The 17,547-nt window shown below is 47.0% G+C and overlaps 1 protein-coding gene across 3 annotated transcripts in view; it reads left to right on the top strand.

Annotated features, from left to right (window-relative positions):
• The window catches only part of slc8a1b (solute carrier family 8 member 1b), a 93,550-nt gene that overhangs the window by 65,742 nt on the left and 10,261 nt on the right, over nucleotides 1-17,547 (top strand). For 2 of the 3 annotated variants that reach the window (XM_049008234.1, XM_049008235.1), the window contains exons 3-5: nucleotides 3,255-3,361; nucleotides 10,185-10,327; nucleotides 11,081-11,180. In XM_049008234.1, the coding sequence (XP_048864191.1) occupies nucleotides 3,255-3,361; nucleotides 10,185-10,327; nucleotides 11,081-11,180 (350 nt within the window). Of the gene's footprint in view, nucleotides 1-3,254; nucleotides 3,362-3,860; nucleotides 3,965-10,184; nucleotides 10,328-11,080; nucleotides 11,181-17,547 lie in introns of all 3 variants that reach the window. The other variant, XM_049008236.1, reaches the window with a different exon arrangement.

Consider the following 17,547-nt stretch of genomic DNA (forward strand, 5'->3'; position numbering starts at 1 on the left):
TAAAAGACCTCATTTTCACAAAACTGCACGTTTGATGCAAAGCAGACCTTATTTGCATTAGAAATTTCTGATGTTGGTTTCTTTGTAATATTCCTGGCTTACAGGGACCTTTGTGTTGAGTGGGCGCAGGGTTCCGGTGCTGAAATGCCAGCGGTGGAGTGTCTTCGAATTGATGGAGGTGTAAAGCACTATGAAATGCAAGGGAAGTCCTTTAGCAGAGTGCTAGCTATCTTAGCCTCACACGAAGCTGAAACCAGCAATGATATTCAGTCTTGCGTCGTGAAAGAAAGGGATCGTTATGCTCTTATGTGGACCTCAAGGAAGCCAGGATAGTTGTACTTCCGTCCCTTCGTCTCTGCAAATTGCTTATGATATTCTCATATTTTATGACCATACAGTCGTTCGTACTTTAGCCATGATTACGTCTTTAATTTGTTTAAGAATCTGTTTCTTTAGAATCAGCTTAAGAGATCAACCGGAGGGTCAGAACATGGAGAGAAACTCCAACAGGGTTGAAATTCAAGGCTGGTCCTTCTGCTGATCGTCAGCTAGTGTCATGTGGGTGACAGCGGCAGGAACTGACAAGCAAGGGATCCAGGCCTTTATGTAGGTCACCAACTGGTCCCAATGTGTCCATCTTCCCCCAACCTTCTAGATCATCAAGACTAGTGAAAGTGCAGGCATTAAATATGGCGGCCCCCATTAGTGACGGGGGGAGACTCGAGAGTGAGGCTGAAAGTGTGGGAAAGGGGTGTAATTAAAGCGTGTAATCCCTGTCCTTCAGGGAGGAGGTCTGCACAGAAAGTGGGGCAGCCACACCTGCATAGACAAACACATGCACTCCCCCAGAAGAATATACACCCACACATGTACAAACACGCAAACAGAAACACACACAGGCATATATACATGGCATTCATGAAAGTAATGAGCATTTAATACAGTTTGAACATAATTCTTGAGCGTTTAATACAAAAGCAGAAAGCGATAAGGGTGTCTGTGAAAATGGAAATTCGTAACATCGGGATGCTCCCTTTGATGTTTCCATGCTGCTAATTCCTGGATTTTACCGTTTCTCCACAGCATGATTGAATTGGCAACCTGCAAAATCCACCTCGTTCCTTAATTATAATCCACTTCTAGCGACAGATTGAAAATCATTAAGTAGTCCAAAGTTATGCCTGAGCCAAAAAACAAAAAAAGAATTGAAATGGGCCAACTCAGGACCCACTGCGTGCTCCTGCAGAAGGGAGAGGTTCCGGACTGAGAAAGTACGGTTTTTTAACATCGTTCTGTTTGGGGTCGTCACCTCAATAAATGTAATATTGTGCTTCTGGTTTGTATCTAATGTTTAGAAGAATCGTTAATGGAGTTTGTGTGGCCGTTTTGGAGTCTGCCCTGTAAGCAGGCATATCTGTGGGCGGCCGTAATCACATTACACTTGTACGGTGATTCCCCAATGATGCGTGCCGTCATCCAATAAGACCCCGTGAGGCTGACCCATCCTCCCCATGGCCATGTGGCCCAGCCAATCTGATGATAGCAGGGCAATTTCTGCATGCCGTCCCCGTCACATGTCACATGTTGGTTGTCCTTGGTTTAAGGGAAGAACAGCAAATGGCCAGGTCTGCTCGAGGGTCCCTGTGACCCCACTGCACGGTCTGTTTATGCGCTGAGGATACAGCAAGAATAAGAGTGAGAGAGAACGAGAAATCCTGATTTGTTCCTTTCTTGGCACATGTGGAAGCTTACGGGGCGAGCCCTGCATATTAACATATTGCGAGGTGGGGAGGGGGGCTGTCAGCTATGTAACTAAGGACCTGTCTTTCAGGTTTAGCCCTACAAGGAGGTCAGCTTCCTCCCAGGAGACTCCCTGTCTGCCTACCCAACCCTTTAATACTACAGTACACCCTTTAATGCAGTGAAAGTGGAACAAGAATTGTTTGCAGAAAGCGCTTTATTGACTTCTTAGACTTGTTGTGTGTGTGTCCGTGTGTGTGTCTGTCTGTGTGTGTGTGTGCAGGAATGTGTTTGTGTGTGCGTGAGTGTGTGTGTCTGTCTGTGGTTGTGTGCGTGCGTGAGTGTGTGTGCGGGAATGTGTATGTGTGTGCATGAGTGTGTGTGTCTGTGGTTGCGTGTCTGTGTGTGTGTGTGTGTCTGTCTGTGGTTGTGTGTGTGTGTATGTGTGTGTGCATGAGTCTGATTGTGTGTGCGTATGTGTGTGTGTGTGTGTGTGTGTGTGTGTGTGTGTGTGTGTGTGTGTGTGTGTGTTGTCATTCAGTGAAACCCCATGACACCCTCCCATGTGTCCTGATGATGTCAGGCCATTTCCTGTCGGCCCCTGACCAGACCTGACCCTTTGCTGTTCTTCCCTCATACCACGGAGAAACAAAGTGATGAATACCCACTTTTTTACCTTATGGGGGGACCAGTTTCCTAAAAAATCCATGCCTGCAATCAAAAAACTAAAAATGCAAAAACTCTTGTATTTTGTTTGGTTACTTACAGTATGGTTATGGTTAGGGTAGAGGTTAAGGCTGCATTAGCATTTTTCGCATAGAAATGAATGAGTGGTCCCCACAAAGATATGACTACAGATTTGTGCGTGTGTGTGTGTATGTGTGTGCCATTAGCTTTTCCTGGCAGGATTTTGAGGTTGTTTTATATATCTAGTTGCCGGGTCTTTGATCCGGGGGACAGTCCATCGTATTCTAGTTCTCCACGTTTTATGCGTATGTTGTTCCCCTTCAGTATTATAGAGCAATATCTCCCGTAGGCAGCAGTGCAGCTCTGCTCATCCACCATCCGGGGATGGGTGTTTCCCGTGGTCACTGCTGTGTGACAGCCAGCAGGGGGAGACTGTTCAGAGAGGAGACCCTGCAGCCGTCTTGCTTGTGGGTCCTCGGTAGCTCAGTGTGCAGTGTCACACTGCAGTGTGACGATGCAGGATGTACCCAACAGTAGACAGGGTCACGTTCTGACTACAGAACTGGCCTGTACTCCTGCACTTGTTTTCTTTTCATTTTGGTGGTGACATCCTTCCATCCGCCGACATCCCCGTCCCTTTCTGCTTACACTTGTGTGAACATGGTCGCAGCATGCTTACTTATATTCCACTTCCTGTCCCACTTTCTGTCTCACTTCCTGTCTCACTTGCTGTTCCTCTTGGTTTTCACGCCTGACTCTTCCTTATGCTCATTTCCTGTAAAACTCTTCTTCTTCCTCTTCTTCTTCTTCTTCTCTTTCTGTTTCAGCAAAACTATAAAGGTCAAAATTATTGATGACGAGGAGTATGAGAAAAACAAGGCCTTCTTCATTGAAATCAGCGAGCCCCGGCTGTTGGAGATGAGTGAGCAGAAAGGTGGGGGTATCAGCCCTGAGGCCTAGGCCCTACTGCCTGCCCTGTCTGCCCCCCCACCCCTCCCCCTGGCTACACCGTTGTGCATTCACATCACCAAGGGGCATCACGCACAAGGAATGGGCCATAAAGACAGAACCACATGGAGACACACCCCTGTGTAACAAACATCATGGCCTCATTGTAGCCATACATGCAGAAGGCCCAAAAATGGCCACCTGCATGCTGAGCTCCAAATTCCATTGTACATTTAGAGAAGCTGATTTGCCTGCCTCTTTTCATGCACCGACAGCCGACAGCAATTGGCCGACATGCCGGCCCTTATTTGGCGTGTGCCCAAGCCTGGTCTGAATGCACTGCGGACATCACCCCCCCCCCCCAGCCAAGCCAGGCTCCGGCATGTCGTGTGCCATGCCTGGGCGGTGCAGGTGTGGGGTGCGCATGAGTGTTCTACGTGCATGACTCCAACCCCTGCCCCCATTGTTGTCTTGTGTCCCCGCAGGAAGACCATAACCATTAAAATACTTGACCGAGAGGAGTATGGTAAGCAGTCCTACTTCTTCGTAGAGCTGCAGGATCCCGAGTGGAAGCAGCGAGGATGGACAGGTGTGCGAGTTCAAAAGCGTAGATGGACCTGAGCTCAGACAGCTCGGGCCTCTTCCTCTTCACTCCTCTGTTCTCTTTCGCTCTCCCTCTCTCTCCCCCCCCCTCCCCCACCACCTCCTCCTTTTTGACTCCCACACTCGCTCTGCCTTCCTTGCCTCGCTGCATTTCTGACTCCGCTGGATTAGGCCACTAAGGGTAGTAGAGGAACCCGCCACTTCCATTTTGACGGTAGGACTCGCAAAGATGCCCTCGATAAAGAGGCGGAGGGTCGAACCTCTAGTGGGCCGTCCATAGCCTCTAGGATCTCGAGCTCTTGTGAAACCCCTGGAAGGACACGTCCGCAGCAGCAGATTAAAAACACTGGTTCCTCTCCACACTCGCCATTGCCTGGCGACAAACATCAGAGGCATGGGGAGGGCCGCTGAGCATTACGCGCTGCCTCGCTTGTAATTAGCGGGAGCTGTTTACAAAACCAATGTAGCCTCACAATGGATAGTCAGAAATTTTATTCGTCGGGACGCAACGGAAACAAGAAATCAAAGCCCAGCGTAAAGAAACAAACTCACTTTTTTGCATCAGACAGCATCGGCTATTCACAGCATGGCCCAGACCGCTGGACTTCAGGGTCTTAAAAAGATTCATATTTAGTCCACCTTCAGCCTGCAGTTCTGAAGCTTTATTTATGTTATTTATGAATTTTTTTTTATAATTTTTTTTACCCCTAAAATGGCCGCCTTCCAACCACATCCGTAATTAATCTGCCTGCAAACAGCAAGAAAACAATCATTTAGCATCACGGTTCAGTTAGCAGCCTTCTGCAGGCCGGATGTTGGGAAAACAAAGCTTGCCTGCTTGACAGTAATTATCACACATTCGCTGGACTAATTATTTACGTTATTGCATTATCTTTTAAAGAGGACAGTTGTGGGCAAAGCAGTTGAATTCAAGTTAAACCATCACAGAATACTGGATTCAGTTTCAGGCCTAGTCTGACTTTATTCGTGACTGTATTTACACACTTCAGTCACCCTGAGCCGGAGCGTCCCAGTCGGCCGGCTTGTACCCCGGTAAATAACTGCAGGCCTCCGGAGGGGGACAGGGATCACAAAGAATCAGCGATGACTGACTGAATCAAACAACAAAAGACTAATACAAACTTTTCTCTTTTGAACTTTCAGACAACGATCTCCAGACATCAGAAAAAAATTACTTTAAGGTGGTTTACTAGGGGTTGGGAACACTGTAAACAGATGCAATCTGTAAAGTAGCTCCCCTACAAGAAGCATTTTGACTAATTACTTAAATGTAAACTAATCCGAAACGAAAACAAAATCACACGTTATATTTGTTTGCCATGCACAACATGTGTCTGTGCTCGTCAGCTGGGAAGCGGCTCGCTTCACTAGTAACATGTTTATTCAGCTGTAAAATAAATCGCTTTCCTGATAAATCTCTTGTCTTCATCATAGCTTTAAATATCCATTTATAGCAGCAAGACAATAAACTCCTCAAATAAATAGCCAAACCGTTTTATGGGATACAAGCCATAGACAAACATATCTTGTTTAAACATGAAAAGTGACATAGGCCTATATAAAACATATTAATTCCCATGTCATATTTTATTTTGCTGTGTGAAATATTGATTATTACATGAAAGAATTCACACATATACTTTGGAATTTCTCATCTTTAATAAAAAAATTACCGTCAGCTTTATTCTTATCAGTCATCCGGCAATAAATATGTGCAGCTAGTCCTACGTATTTATCTTTGAATGCTGTTGATCACTCAGGGTAAAAATTCTTATGCGTTTGGACAGCATACCCCGGTCTCAGACACAGCCAATGAGGGCCCACTGACCTTTGGTCACATGACAGGAAGTGCAGGACGTCATGTGTAGATGCAATGGGAAGATATGGCTAAAATATGTGGAAAGTGCCCACTCCAGCCCCTTCCTTCTTGCATGCCTTTCCTTCCCTGTTTGGTTATCGTTTTCCGAGACAACCTGTGTCCTCACGTGCTAAAATTGCTTTTTGTTTCTTTTCGCTCCTTGCTTTTCCTTGGTCCCCTTCCCTGCCCTAGTTTCTGTCCGTGTTTCTGCATGATGACTATAAGCCTCCCGCTCTTCCACGTTTGGTTTGGATTTACCTCGGCAGCTGAAATGCTTGCAGTGTCTTTTTTAAAGGCTGACGTTTCTGGTGCACGCAAATGCAAGTTGCTCTTGTTTTCCTGCAAGATTATAATGTTATTTTAATCTCCCACATATATTATTTTATTGTAATCTAAATGTCTTTTATGTTTGGATTTGTTATTGTAATCCATTACAAAAAAAAAACAATATAATGTAAGATGTTTACCTTGTACCGTTGAGTTACTGATAATCATCCATTTTTGGTTCTACAAATGGAAACATTTCCCATAAAAAGCCAATTCTTCTACTCAGAAAATCTTGTGTTGATATGCAGCCCCACGACAGACATCTCCATTTGAACCCCTGTGCCCAGATGAGGAAGCGTCTAAACACCAAGAATCACTCTGTCCCCAATCAAATGTGCTTGCTGACCCCTCTTAATCCCCTCCCATCAGACCTGGGGATTGCCTATTGATTGCAGTGTCGCGCCCCCCGACATCACCAACGGCATCACTGGGGTTTTCTTTTGCACCGGTTTTTGATTGGGGGAGTTTGGCGCGTCAGTTTTCATCGTGCCTTGAATGGTCGTCTTCTGCTGCTGATTCAATTTGCCCATGCTGAGGAGTCACTTTGATTTCATTTTTGCAAAACGGATTCGTTTGTCACAGATTCCCCTCCCCTCCCTCACACACACACGCTTGTTTCCCTGGTGGGTCTCTCAGCAAGTAGCAAACCCTCCATCGTAGGCGTCCAGCAGAGGACGGGCGTCCTGTCCAAGGTGCCCTCACCCCGGGTGGTGAGCTTCCTGGAGCGGGCTGTAGACTGGCCACAGCAACACATTGGTTAAGCGGTTATGGAAAATTAATATGTCCTTCTCTACTAAGTAGAAAAGATGGATGGAAAGTTAATCCATTGCTGCATGGCTCCGTGTTCTCCTGGTATATCTGCGCTGGACCCTTCCAGTTTCATGGCAGATGTTTACATAGAAGAGATCTTGACAGGAAATTCAGTGGGATTGAAACGTTTTTAAAAGAACGAATGGTTTAAACTGTAGCTATTATTGTGTCGGGTTTAAAAATGTGCTGGGAAAGATGTATTTTTTTCTTCTAATTTCCCAGTGCTCTAGTGTTTAATGTTATTCCAACTACTACCAAAATTGGTTTAGTGACAGCATCCTTAATGTGGTACCATTCTGCCTTTAAAGTAGCATGTGACCTGATCACCAGCGGTAGCAGTGTTTAATGTCATTATAAGCGATTTTGAATTAACCTTGAGTGGACCACAGAAGCGCAGGAATGAACACATTTACATTTATTTAGCGGATGCTTTATTCCAAAGCGGCAGACATTTTTATCAAGAAGGCAGGATCTTTCAGTGCCTGGGGTAATTGGGGATTAAGGGCCTCGCTCAAGGGCCCAGCAGTGACATCACACTGTCGACCCTTGTATTTGAGCCACTGACCTCCCAGTTACGAGCACAGCACCCTACTCCACTGAGCCACACGCTGTCTTACTGAGATGGACGTCATACGGCTCAGCCCTGCAGCTGTGAATGTCTCACTGGCCTCTAAGGTGGCTTCGAGCTGAAGTTCAGTCACTGCACCAGCTCAGCTGCAGCTCCTCTGTACTGGACTCACCTCAGAATCTCCTTCACCGCACGCCATCCCCGACATACAGAACAACCCTCAAAGCGAACCCCCCCCCCCCCCCTTCATCATCATCCCGTCTGGCTGTCATTCCGATGTTCGCAGAAGGCTTAGGCACGATGTCCTGTAAGATCCGGCGCTATTTTAACGGCATTTTCCCATTTTTTTCTTTCCTCACGCTTCAGTGACTGTTGAACTGCTATCGCAGAGCGAGTCAGCAAGGGCAGCAAGTAGGACATGGGCTCCCGACCTGGGTCGAGTCCCAAGAGCAGTGCCGCTGTTAATGCCCTTGACCGAGAACTTGAAACACTCCAATATAATATCCAGCAAAAAGGAGACAGGCGGATGAATGAGTGAACGATGAAGTGAAATACGGCCAGCAGATCATGTCCACGCTGTGACACGTTAGACTCGAATTAGTCAGGAAGTACGCAGTGTTTTCGGAAGGTCTGACATAATGGGACTGTCACACATGTCATTTTAGGGATAATGTGCCCTGTGGCAGTAGCCAAGCCACCAAAACTATCCCCTTTTCTCCTAGAAGGTCCTAAATAGTCCCCCTTGTTTGATAATAAGCTGTTCCTTCCCCCCCCCCCACCATCCAGAGAGAGAGGTGGGTCATGGGGGGAGTGGGAGCTTGTCCCAGCTGGTCGGTGATCCTCAGGTGGCACGAGGGGGCAGGACCCAGTGACGACAGCAGAATGCCCAGCGGTAGCAAGTGGTTGGGGGGGGGCAGCGCCATACCAGTGAGTGCGAATCACAGTGCGTCAAATAAAGGGGGGCGATCCTCTGTCTTTTGATTGATCTGCTGGAACTGGGTCTGGTCAGCAGACCTACCGGGGGACAGATGTGCCTCAGGAAATGGCCGCCTGAAATTCTGCACTCCGCTGACTGGAGCGGGCTCCCTGTTGCCAAGCTGGACAAGTCCAAAAGAAAAGACGGACTGGAAATGCCTCAGAATCCGGACCTCCGTTTGGAACTCCACCAGCCCACATTTACCGTGTTATTTTGCGAAATGTTCTCATTTTACGTTTCTTCATTTTGATTTTCCCAGGTCTGCTTTCTTTAATATATATTTTCCTGGCCAGCTTCTGCAGGTCTGTACTGGTTTTCACATCTCTTGCCAAACTCTAACAGTGGATGGAGAGTGATGTCACATACCGCTGAGCCAGCGTGCCCGCCATGTCGCTGGAGAAGGGCGTCACGGCTCCATCATCTCTCCTCCCTCATTTATAAGAGCAGCAGATGTTCGCTTCTTGAGATGTAGCTGCCCTAACACCCCCAGCCATAAAATAGTGACTTTCCCAGTTTCATTTCTGACCTGCCTTCTCCTTCTCTAGCATCAGCTTGTCTGTCCCACTAATTGTATTTCCCCCTTATTCCGGTTTTTTTTTCTTTGGTTGGGCTGCTGCTCTCTTAAGGGTCTCAATTATATTTGACAGTCACTAAAACAATCTTCCAAAACCTCCAATTGAAGCAGACTTAGGCTCGACTGGCATTTTGCGATAGTTTCATCTGTATGAAGACAGGCAAAAATTAAGCTTTGGAACCGTCGGGAACAATGGAGGCGGTTGGCTCAGCGAAATGCAGAGTTTCTGGTAATAAACACTGTGGTTTCTGTGGCTCTGAGGCCCAGCGTATGTTTATTAGGATCTAGTGTCTGCCAGAACCCAAGAGGGTCGACAGAACAAGTTTCCCTTTAAAGGGATTTTGAGTGGGTTTATCCAGTGGACGACCTGCTGGGATTCACCACAAGTCCATTTTGCTTCGGCAAGGTGAACCAGTACCACGCTTCTGAATCGAGACCCTCCCTGTCCCGTCAGCTTTTGATCGGACCGAAGGCCACCGAGTATTTGTGGGTCTGTATTCCTGGGGTTAGATGTTTAGAAGGCCTTGGCATGGTATCTCATGCCCTCCCATTTCTCACCTGCTGCAGAGGCTCGGCTCCAGCACCACGAGACCTGCTGTTTCCACCCTTTATAGCTGCAGAACTTTCCACGGCGCGTGTGACTCAGCGTATCCCGACGAGTCCACTGCCTCCCACACACCAGCCGTCTCATGGACGCTCTACCTGAGTTGTATTCATCGTAGGCTCCGCAGTTTGGTTTGGCTCAGCTGCCTGCCGTCTTCCCACTGCCACTTAGGAGTCCAATCCTCCCAGTTTTTTGTTATGCGTCTGAACGACATATGAAAAGGCTTTGTAGCATTTCACATCAAAAGGGCAAAGCATTGCACGCTACAGCCAGTGTAGCCTCTATGGGTTTTGTGGGAATTAGCAACCTGTACTTCAGATCTTTCACTACTCTTTTGGTTTGTTTGACATTTGCACCAGCTTCTTCTGGAAGCCCCTTTTTGTCGTGCACGATAAGTGGCACATGGCGATGACCTCACTCGCCTCAGGGCCCTGCTAACATTCCGAGCGGTTCTGTGTCCTGTTACAGAGGAGGAAGGGGAGCCGATCGGTGAGGAGGAGCCCCTCACCGGGAAGGACGAGGAGGAACGCCGCATCGCCGAGATGGGCCGGCCCATGCTGGGTGACCACCCTAAACTGGAAGTGATCATCGAGGAGTCCTATGAGTTTAAGGTATCTCATGGAGTCCATGCTCTTAGAACTCTCTTCATGTCCCCCCCAACCCCAACTTCTTCGAAAGTCAATAAGGCTTGACCTTAGCGGAGGGTCGCGACCAACTTTAACTCAGAAGACTTTCTAAAGCATGGCTGTTGGTCGAGGTTCTAAAGTTTCAATGGTCCCATCCAAATGTCAGAATATGAACTGGCTGTTGCTCAGGTTTCTGCTGACACTTGTGATACTTATTTTTGCTGATACAGTATAGTACGTTCCTGTCATTTGGGAAGCTTTAACAAAACATATTCACTGATTTATTTATATGAACCATTCTTTTTATTATTAATTTAAGGCTCACAGATGATAATCACTGAGTAATTGAAATGTAATTATGAACACAGATTTGTTCACGCTATAGGGCCAAATTGTTGTATTTCGTTTGTCTTTCTACAGTTGGATAATGAATGTAAGACCTTGGCTAATGCATTCGATTTAGCGTGATGAAATGAAAATCTATGGAAATAAAACTGCTTTGTCCAATCAACAACTCCGTCAGGCCTAATTAATGAAGAGTTCGGCTAGGCCTGCACCCAGGAGGAGGTCCAGGGTTGGGAAAATCAGCATGTTTTCGTATCTGCCTTGCGATTTCACCCAGATGACTCACATGCCAGCAAACAATGGTCGTGATGTATAAATGGATCAGACACTGCTGGAAGGGTTCTGGGTAAAGGAGCTTCATCCAAGGCAGTAAATGGTGCTTTTCCGTTGCAGAATACTGTGGATAAGCTGATCAAGAAGACGAACCTGGCCTTGCTAGTGGGAACAAACAGCTGGAGGGACCAGTTCATCGAGGCCATCACTGTCAGTGCTGGTGAGTATTCTTTCCTGGGGCCAATGGACAGCCAGTGGACTGATACATCTGTAGCCATCTTGTATCATTTGCTGAAACTGCACCTGCAGTACCACTCTATTGTATTAAGCGCCCTCTAGTGGTACCGCGTGGATTGCGAATTCCCAGGTGCAAATATCCTTTTGTTCGGAGGTCTGCATGACAACTACGGTGAGTCTGTGACCTACAATGTGTCATGTCCTATGATCTACAAGACCTCTAATGGCCTGAGGAATTTCATCTGGTGAGTGTTGATAGCTGATACGTTTTTGTCCTGTATTTTGTGTTTCTCTGGCACGCCTAATGTGGCCTTAGTAAAAGCCTTGTTTACGAGTTTGTTTCCCCCTTACCATGTCCGTGCCCTAAATTGCTGTTCTTTACCGACGTGGAGAGAAAGCTTAGACCCTCATTCTGAAATCCACAGGCACATAGGGGAGTCACGGGGTTTCCTTGCGACAGACTCTCCGCGTGTGTGACAGGCACTCTAAGGTGGCATGTGCACTAACCTCGACTTCATTCATTTCCCTCAAAGGCTCCAAAGACTCATTTCGACATGCCATTGCACGAGCCGTCCTTTGGTTCCACTTGAGCTGGGCCAACGGTGTTAACAAAGAGGGACGGGATATGAGAGTGTGTGCCGAGTCACACAGGGAAGGGATGCCCACCATGACCTCGAGAATCTGTAAATTTGGGAGTATTTCAGTCATCAGGGAAAAAATAAGTACTTCTGGCTCAATGTGCCATGAAATACCTTTGATTATTTCTAGCGAAACGCCTCCAGCGCCGCTCCCCACCTCCAGTTTGCATCAACAAAGCCGAATAACGAGCCTCACTCCCAATGGGCAGGCTGAACCCTTCCTGACCTCCGGCTCCCCCCCGGCCGGCCAATAAAGCAGCAGGACCGTAATCAGTTGGACGTTCCTTCTCAGATGATGGATGTTCTTATTGGGTCAATGGAAAAAGGAAGAGTCATTAACTGTGATGATGGTTCTCCCAATGTTTAATTCTAACATGGGCAAATACGAGTTATGAGTGACTCCCTTCGGCCTTTAGGGAGCCCCGATATTTTTTTTTGACCAGGTTTGGTTGACCAGGACCTGTAATATTTTCTGACGAAGCCCAGATTCTGAAGTGGTCTTGTACACATGTGACTGTAAAAAGCGACCAGCGGACAGAAGTACATTTCATTCATCCCAGGAAAACGCTGCCACTTCTTACAGCCACATTCCCGGCTCCTGGATGTGTGGTTGCTTAAAATTCACACTGAGTCATGAATAATTGACTCTGGCTTCTCCACCATCCCAGCATCTCTGCTTTCCTTATATATTTTTTTTCTCTCCAGATGGTAAAATTATTGTTTTTTTTTGAAGCATAGGGAGTAAATGAAAAGCTGCAGTAAGTGGGGAGGGGGGGGGGGGTTGGGGTGACAGGTGTGCTTAAAAATGAAAGAGTTTTGAAAATAATGAACGGTGATCATTAAGCACATTAGCACCCTAGAGAAGGCTGGGATGAATCAGATGCACTGGATCCGGTGACCGTTCCTACCCTCGGCTTAGTGGGCAGTGAAGTTCATTTGCGTTTGTTTGCCTCTTATAGGGGCCGATGACTCACATGCTTGTCCGCGATCTCTAAATATGGCTTTTTCAGTGCAGTTAGGTGACTCAGAACGTTGCACCTGATAAACTTCACTGCCCATGTATTGTACTGAGAGATGCAATCCTGCGTGGTCCTCAACACTTTCTCTAAGTGTAAACAGAGATAACCTGCTTTGTTCCGTGGATGTCAAATCAGCATGCAGCGTGTGTCTGCCTTATCGTTTGCAATTGAGTCTTGATTATGCAGATAATCAGTTCCCAGAAACCTTGCTGGACAGTTTATCGAGGAAAGGTGATGATATTCAACAAAATGATCTTCATTGGGGAACAGCAGAGTTTACTGATGGCAGAAATGAAGCTGTAGACACGAAGTGGGTGGGATTTACTGGATACGCTCAATCACTGTAATTTAACCCAATGGGAACCCGTTGAACTAACCATTGAGTGGCAGGTGAAGTATTCATTGACAGTCCACAATAATCCCACCCTGTGAAATTTGAAGCTTCTATCTTCCTGATGAAACACAGCTAAAGAAACAGCACTATAGTGTTACTTTCTCAGTGTTACTGAGTGACAGCTCAGCCAATCAGATTTCAGTGAATTTTTATCTGCACGCAAAGCAGGGTAGAGGGAGGAGAAAAAAAACAAGGATGGTCTAGGGATGGTCTTGTCCACCTGAACATGCCTAGTTTGAAGGAGGTCCTGCCTTTGTCTTTGGTTAAATTCCGGACTCTGCGCGAGACGCTGTCGCCTTCGGAAATCGCAGTCTTCATAGACGCTTTTTTCTTAGCCCAGAGCTGGACGCTGCCCTTGATCTTCCTTTGGCAAGGCGGCCTGGAGATGTGAGAATTGTGGGAGAGACAGCTAACGGCTCAGGGCTGCGGACTCAGCCGAGAAGCCTGCTGCTCTCTCTCCAATTAACACAGACGGCAGGAGCCCAGCCAGCCTTACTGCTCTGACTGCACTGCACTCTGTGGTCAGGGTTGGCAGGACGGCGCAGGATTGGCCGTGGTCACCTAGGAACTGGCTACCGGAAGCTTTACACAGGTCCGTTTGTGGGCAGGTGGGGGCTGGGCGACATAAGAGGAACATGGCCTGTTTGAGGTTCCCTCTGATGCTGTCAGGTTTTGGCAGGGGGGGGGGGGGGAATATTTCTTTACAGAATCTATAAGAGGTGCATGGAAAGCGGCAAAGGAAAAAGGGTTTAAATTAAAACTGGATAAGGGAAGAGGTTATATTAGAGAATGTGTATTCAAGTATACATGGATAGGTCTGAGTGTGTTTCTGCATGTGCGTGTTAGGGGGTATCTGTCTGTGCATGCTTTTTAATATTTCAAAGGCTTGATACACTAATTTAGCCTAGTGAAGTGTTTGGGTCACACAGAGACTAGAGGATTCTGGGAAGGTTGCAGGTATTTAAATATAATTCATTATGTTCATGTGCTCCTACAATGAAAGGGCCAACATAAATATGCCCTTAACATACAACAGCTGCTTCACGTAATGTACGTAATGTACAGCTAGCGCGTCCCACAGGAGCGTAGTGATTTCAGTCCCGCTGATGTGTGACTGAAGTAATTCACATTTTAATTCATGTTTTCTGATGTTCAGGGATCCCCCAGGTGACTGCACTACCCCCTCCCTCCCCCGGTGAGAGATGAGCCCCCCCCCGCCCCTAACGGTGGAGTACTGCTCGGGGTACACAGTGATCCGTGAAGAAGGGTGCCGGGAATGTTCATGAGGCCTCCAGGCCCCAATCTTATTTTTGCTCTTCAGACCCTGCTGACTGCAGCGATAACACAGGATCTCCACAACAGGGACAGCAGACCAACATTTTTCACAGTCCGTTTTTTTAGGTTACGGTTGTTGTGAGCTGCTACATAGCCGCCCCCCCGCCCCCCCCCCCCCCCTTCTCGCCAATGTGCCGTGAACACGATGAGAATGAATAAGATTTATATCAGCATGTATGGAATTCTGGCCATGTACTGATGGCGGGGAGCAGATCTAATTTGTCCCCCCCCGGGTGGACGTAGGGGGCAGGGTAGTGCCTCAAACACACCTTCCCTCCTCGGCGGGTCGGTGAGTTTAATGACATAACGGTATGCCCAGTGTTGCCAATCGCTGTGAGGTGGCCTCATGGTGGGCAGACCCAGTGAGAACCTGGGGTTTTACCCAGAGGGGGTGGGAGCAATTCTCACTGTGCTGGACATCAGGAGGTCCGGCGTGCCGGGATTTTTGCCAAACAACAGAATCAAAGACCTCTGGGCACTCACTGACCGACAGGCATGTGAGGAGGCACCTCTGTTTGTCCGAGCTGTGGCGTTATCTTACTGGCTGCCCTGTTGTGACTTTGAATTTTTAAAATATATTTAAAGGAGATGTGTCCCTGTCTCCCAGCGTTTACACACCGTTGACTGTGTTCTGACTCGGCCTGGCGTGTTCCCCGCGTCGCCCACTCCTTGCTGTTCGATTTATTGCGGTCGACGGGTGAACGGGAGATGAGAGCGATTACCCAGGTGTCACCCTTTTCCACGGCTTCACTCTCCCGAGTTTTTGTTCGGGTGCCAGTAGGTTTCCTCAGGGACGTGACGGTTCTCGCACACGCAGGCATCAGCTGTGCAGCCGCTGCTGACTCCTGAGTCATGGTAACGTATGCATCAGGCAGAGAGGTAACCACCATCAGCCATCCGGGCCAACAACACAGAAAAGCATTTGTTTCATTATATTAAAAGGTTCAATCAAATCACTGAATGTAATTCATGTTTTTACCATTTCATTTTTCTAATTTGTTCTTCATTTCTCGCTCTGATATGGGATTTGGCTTTGTACACCTGTGAACACATAAACCAGCAAGTAAAATTTTCTTTAACTTTTTCTTTTCTAAAATGTTTTTGTTTTGTTTGTGCTTGTCCATTCTTTATTTTTCTTTCCTTTTGTTATTTTGTGTAAGTCAGTGCTTTGTGAAATTCCGTGTGATTTCAGAAACACAGCTTAAATTTGCAAAGAAGCGACCTTCAGTTGCCCTTGACTAATTTACGCCGTGAGTCACTTACACCTTGTCTGTTTGTGCAGCAGAGCTTGTGTCAGGGTTTAAGAAGTGTGACCAACTCATTTTGGAAACGTACAGCTTTCTGGAATGCGCAGCGTGTCCGTAAGCCCCTGAAATCACAGCGTGACGCTTGTTTGCATTTCAAACGACTGCAATCCTGGAGTCTCCCTGGCCTGACAGTTACAGTTTTCCTCTGATTAAACACAATTAAACTGCTGAGAAGCCGTGTTCAGGGTTATTTTTATTATGGAAAAACAGATAAGCTTCCCTATAATTAATTCATTATGATAATATTGTCTGACAAAATATCACTGATGTGTTTGTTTTACTTCCTGCCTGCTTAGCATAGTCTGTCAACTGGAATTTAGCTGTAGGATTGACCTTTAGCCCGAGACAACATTGCACATTTTATGACCATGTGACCGGCCCTGAAAGATGACTTATGTACGAACCAAAGGGCTGTGTGTAAAACAGGAGACACACTGAGACTGAATAGTCTCCTCCAATTTATGTTGTTGGTAGTTCATATACCAGCCATTGTTATGCACACAAGAAAGGGATTTTGAAGGCTCATGCTGCCTTCAGAGAAAGGAACTGGGTTATTCAGGGTATTAAATGTGAGTAAACAGTAGATACGTTTATGACGAAACACACAGGATTCTGAGATCTGAGGTAAAATGTAGCATATGGGTAATTCTGGGATTGGGTCATTCGTGTCATCAGGCCATGACCTGGCTGTGTGTGTGTGTGTGTGTGTTCCTTTGGTGTGTGTGTCTGCCCCGTTGACAGATGGCGGTCTCCCATCTCCTGCCTCATACCCTGTGCTTCCTGGGATACGTAGCAACCTATTCATTCTACCTGTCAAAAAATGTGTGTATATACAGTACAAAGCGTGCAGAGGCTCTGTCTCTCTGCTGCAAAGGCCTCGCTCCCCTGGCGCCCAAACTCATTTAAAAATAACCTTCTTCTATCTGTGCCGGAGGTCCTCATAGCGTCCCTCTGCCGCTTCAGACAGCGGACAGTCACAATGCACTTCGCTCTCGGAAAAGCAGGCAGCGACCGCAGCCCCGGTCTGCCGGTCCTTCCAGCAGCATCCCGCCCGCTTTTTTCGCTCCGTGGAGAGATAAACGATGTATGGGAATCAGCAGGCTGCCTTTCTGAGCTCCTTGGATGAGATAATGAGCTATAGCGTGCCTCTTGTCAGATAGTATTACTATAAAATATCACAGTAACAATGGTGTCACCCTGCAACTGGAATTATAATTTCCTCTGGGGGGGGGCTGTACTATAAAGATGATACTGAAAAGATGATAATAATGAGGATTTTGACCTGGTTCCTTCATGTGTTTCAATCGTGTCCCAGATTTCAGCACTTTACTATAAGATATTGTCTTTTTAGGGTAACTTGTCTCTGTTTTAACAATCATTTAATTTTAGGATATTCGATTGAGGTCAAGGTCTTTTGCCGTCGTCTTTAGCTGGAGAAGAGGTGGGGAGTCTTAGATGGAATATTCTGGCAGAACATTGCAAGTGCAGGGGGAAATGGCCACTGCCCTGCAGGGACTCTGTCCCCCAGAATTCCACTCACACCCACACAGCTGTGAAGTTTAAAGAGCCGGAACTACCTGCTATTCAGCATTGTGGTCAAGCGAGCAGGAAGAGAACTCTCTCTCCTGTCACAGCGTTACCAGCCTGTTAGTCATTT

The sequence above is a fragment of the Brienomyrus brachyistius genome, chromosome 3 (genome assembly GCF_023856365.1).
Source record: "Brienomyrus brachyistius isolate T26 chromosome 3, BBRACH_0.4, whole genome shotgun sequence".
Lineage (NCBI taxonomy): Eukaryota > Metazoa > Chordata > Actinopteri > Osteoglossiformes > Mormyridae > Brienomyrus > Brienomyrus brachyistius.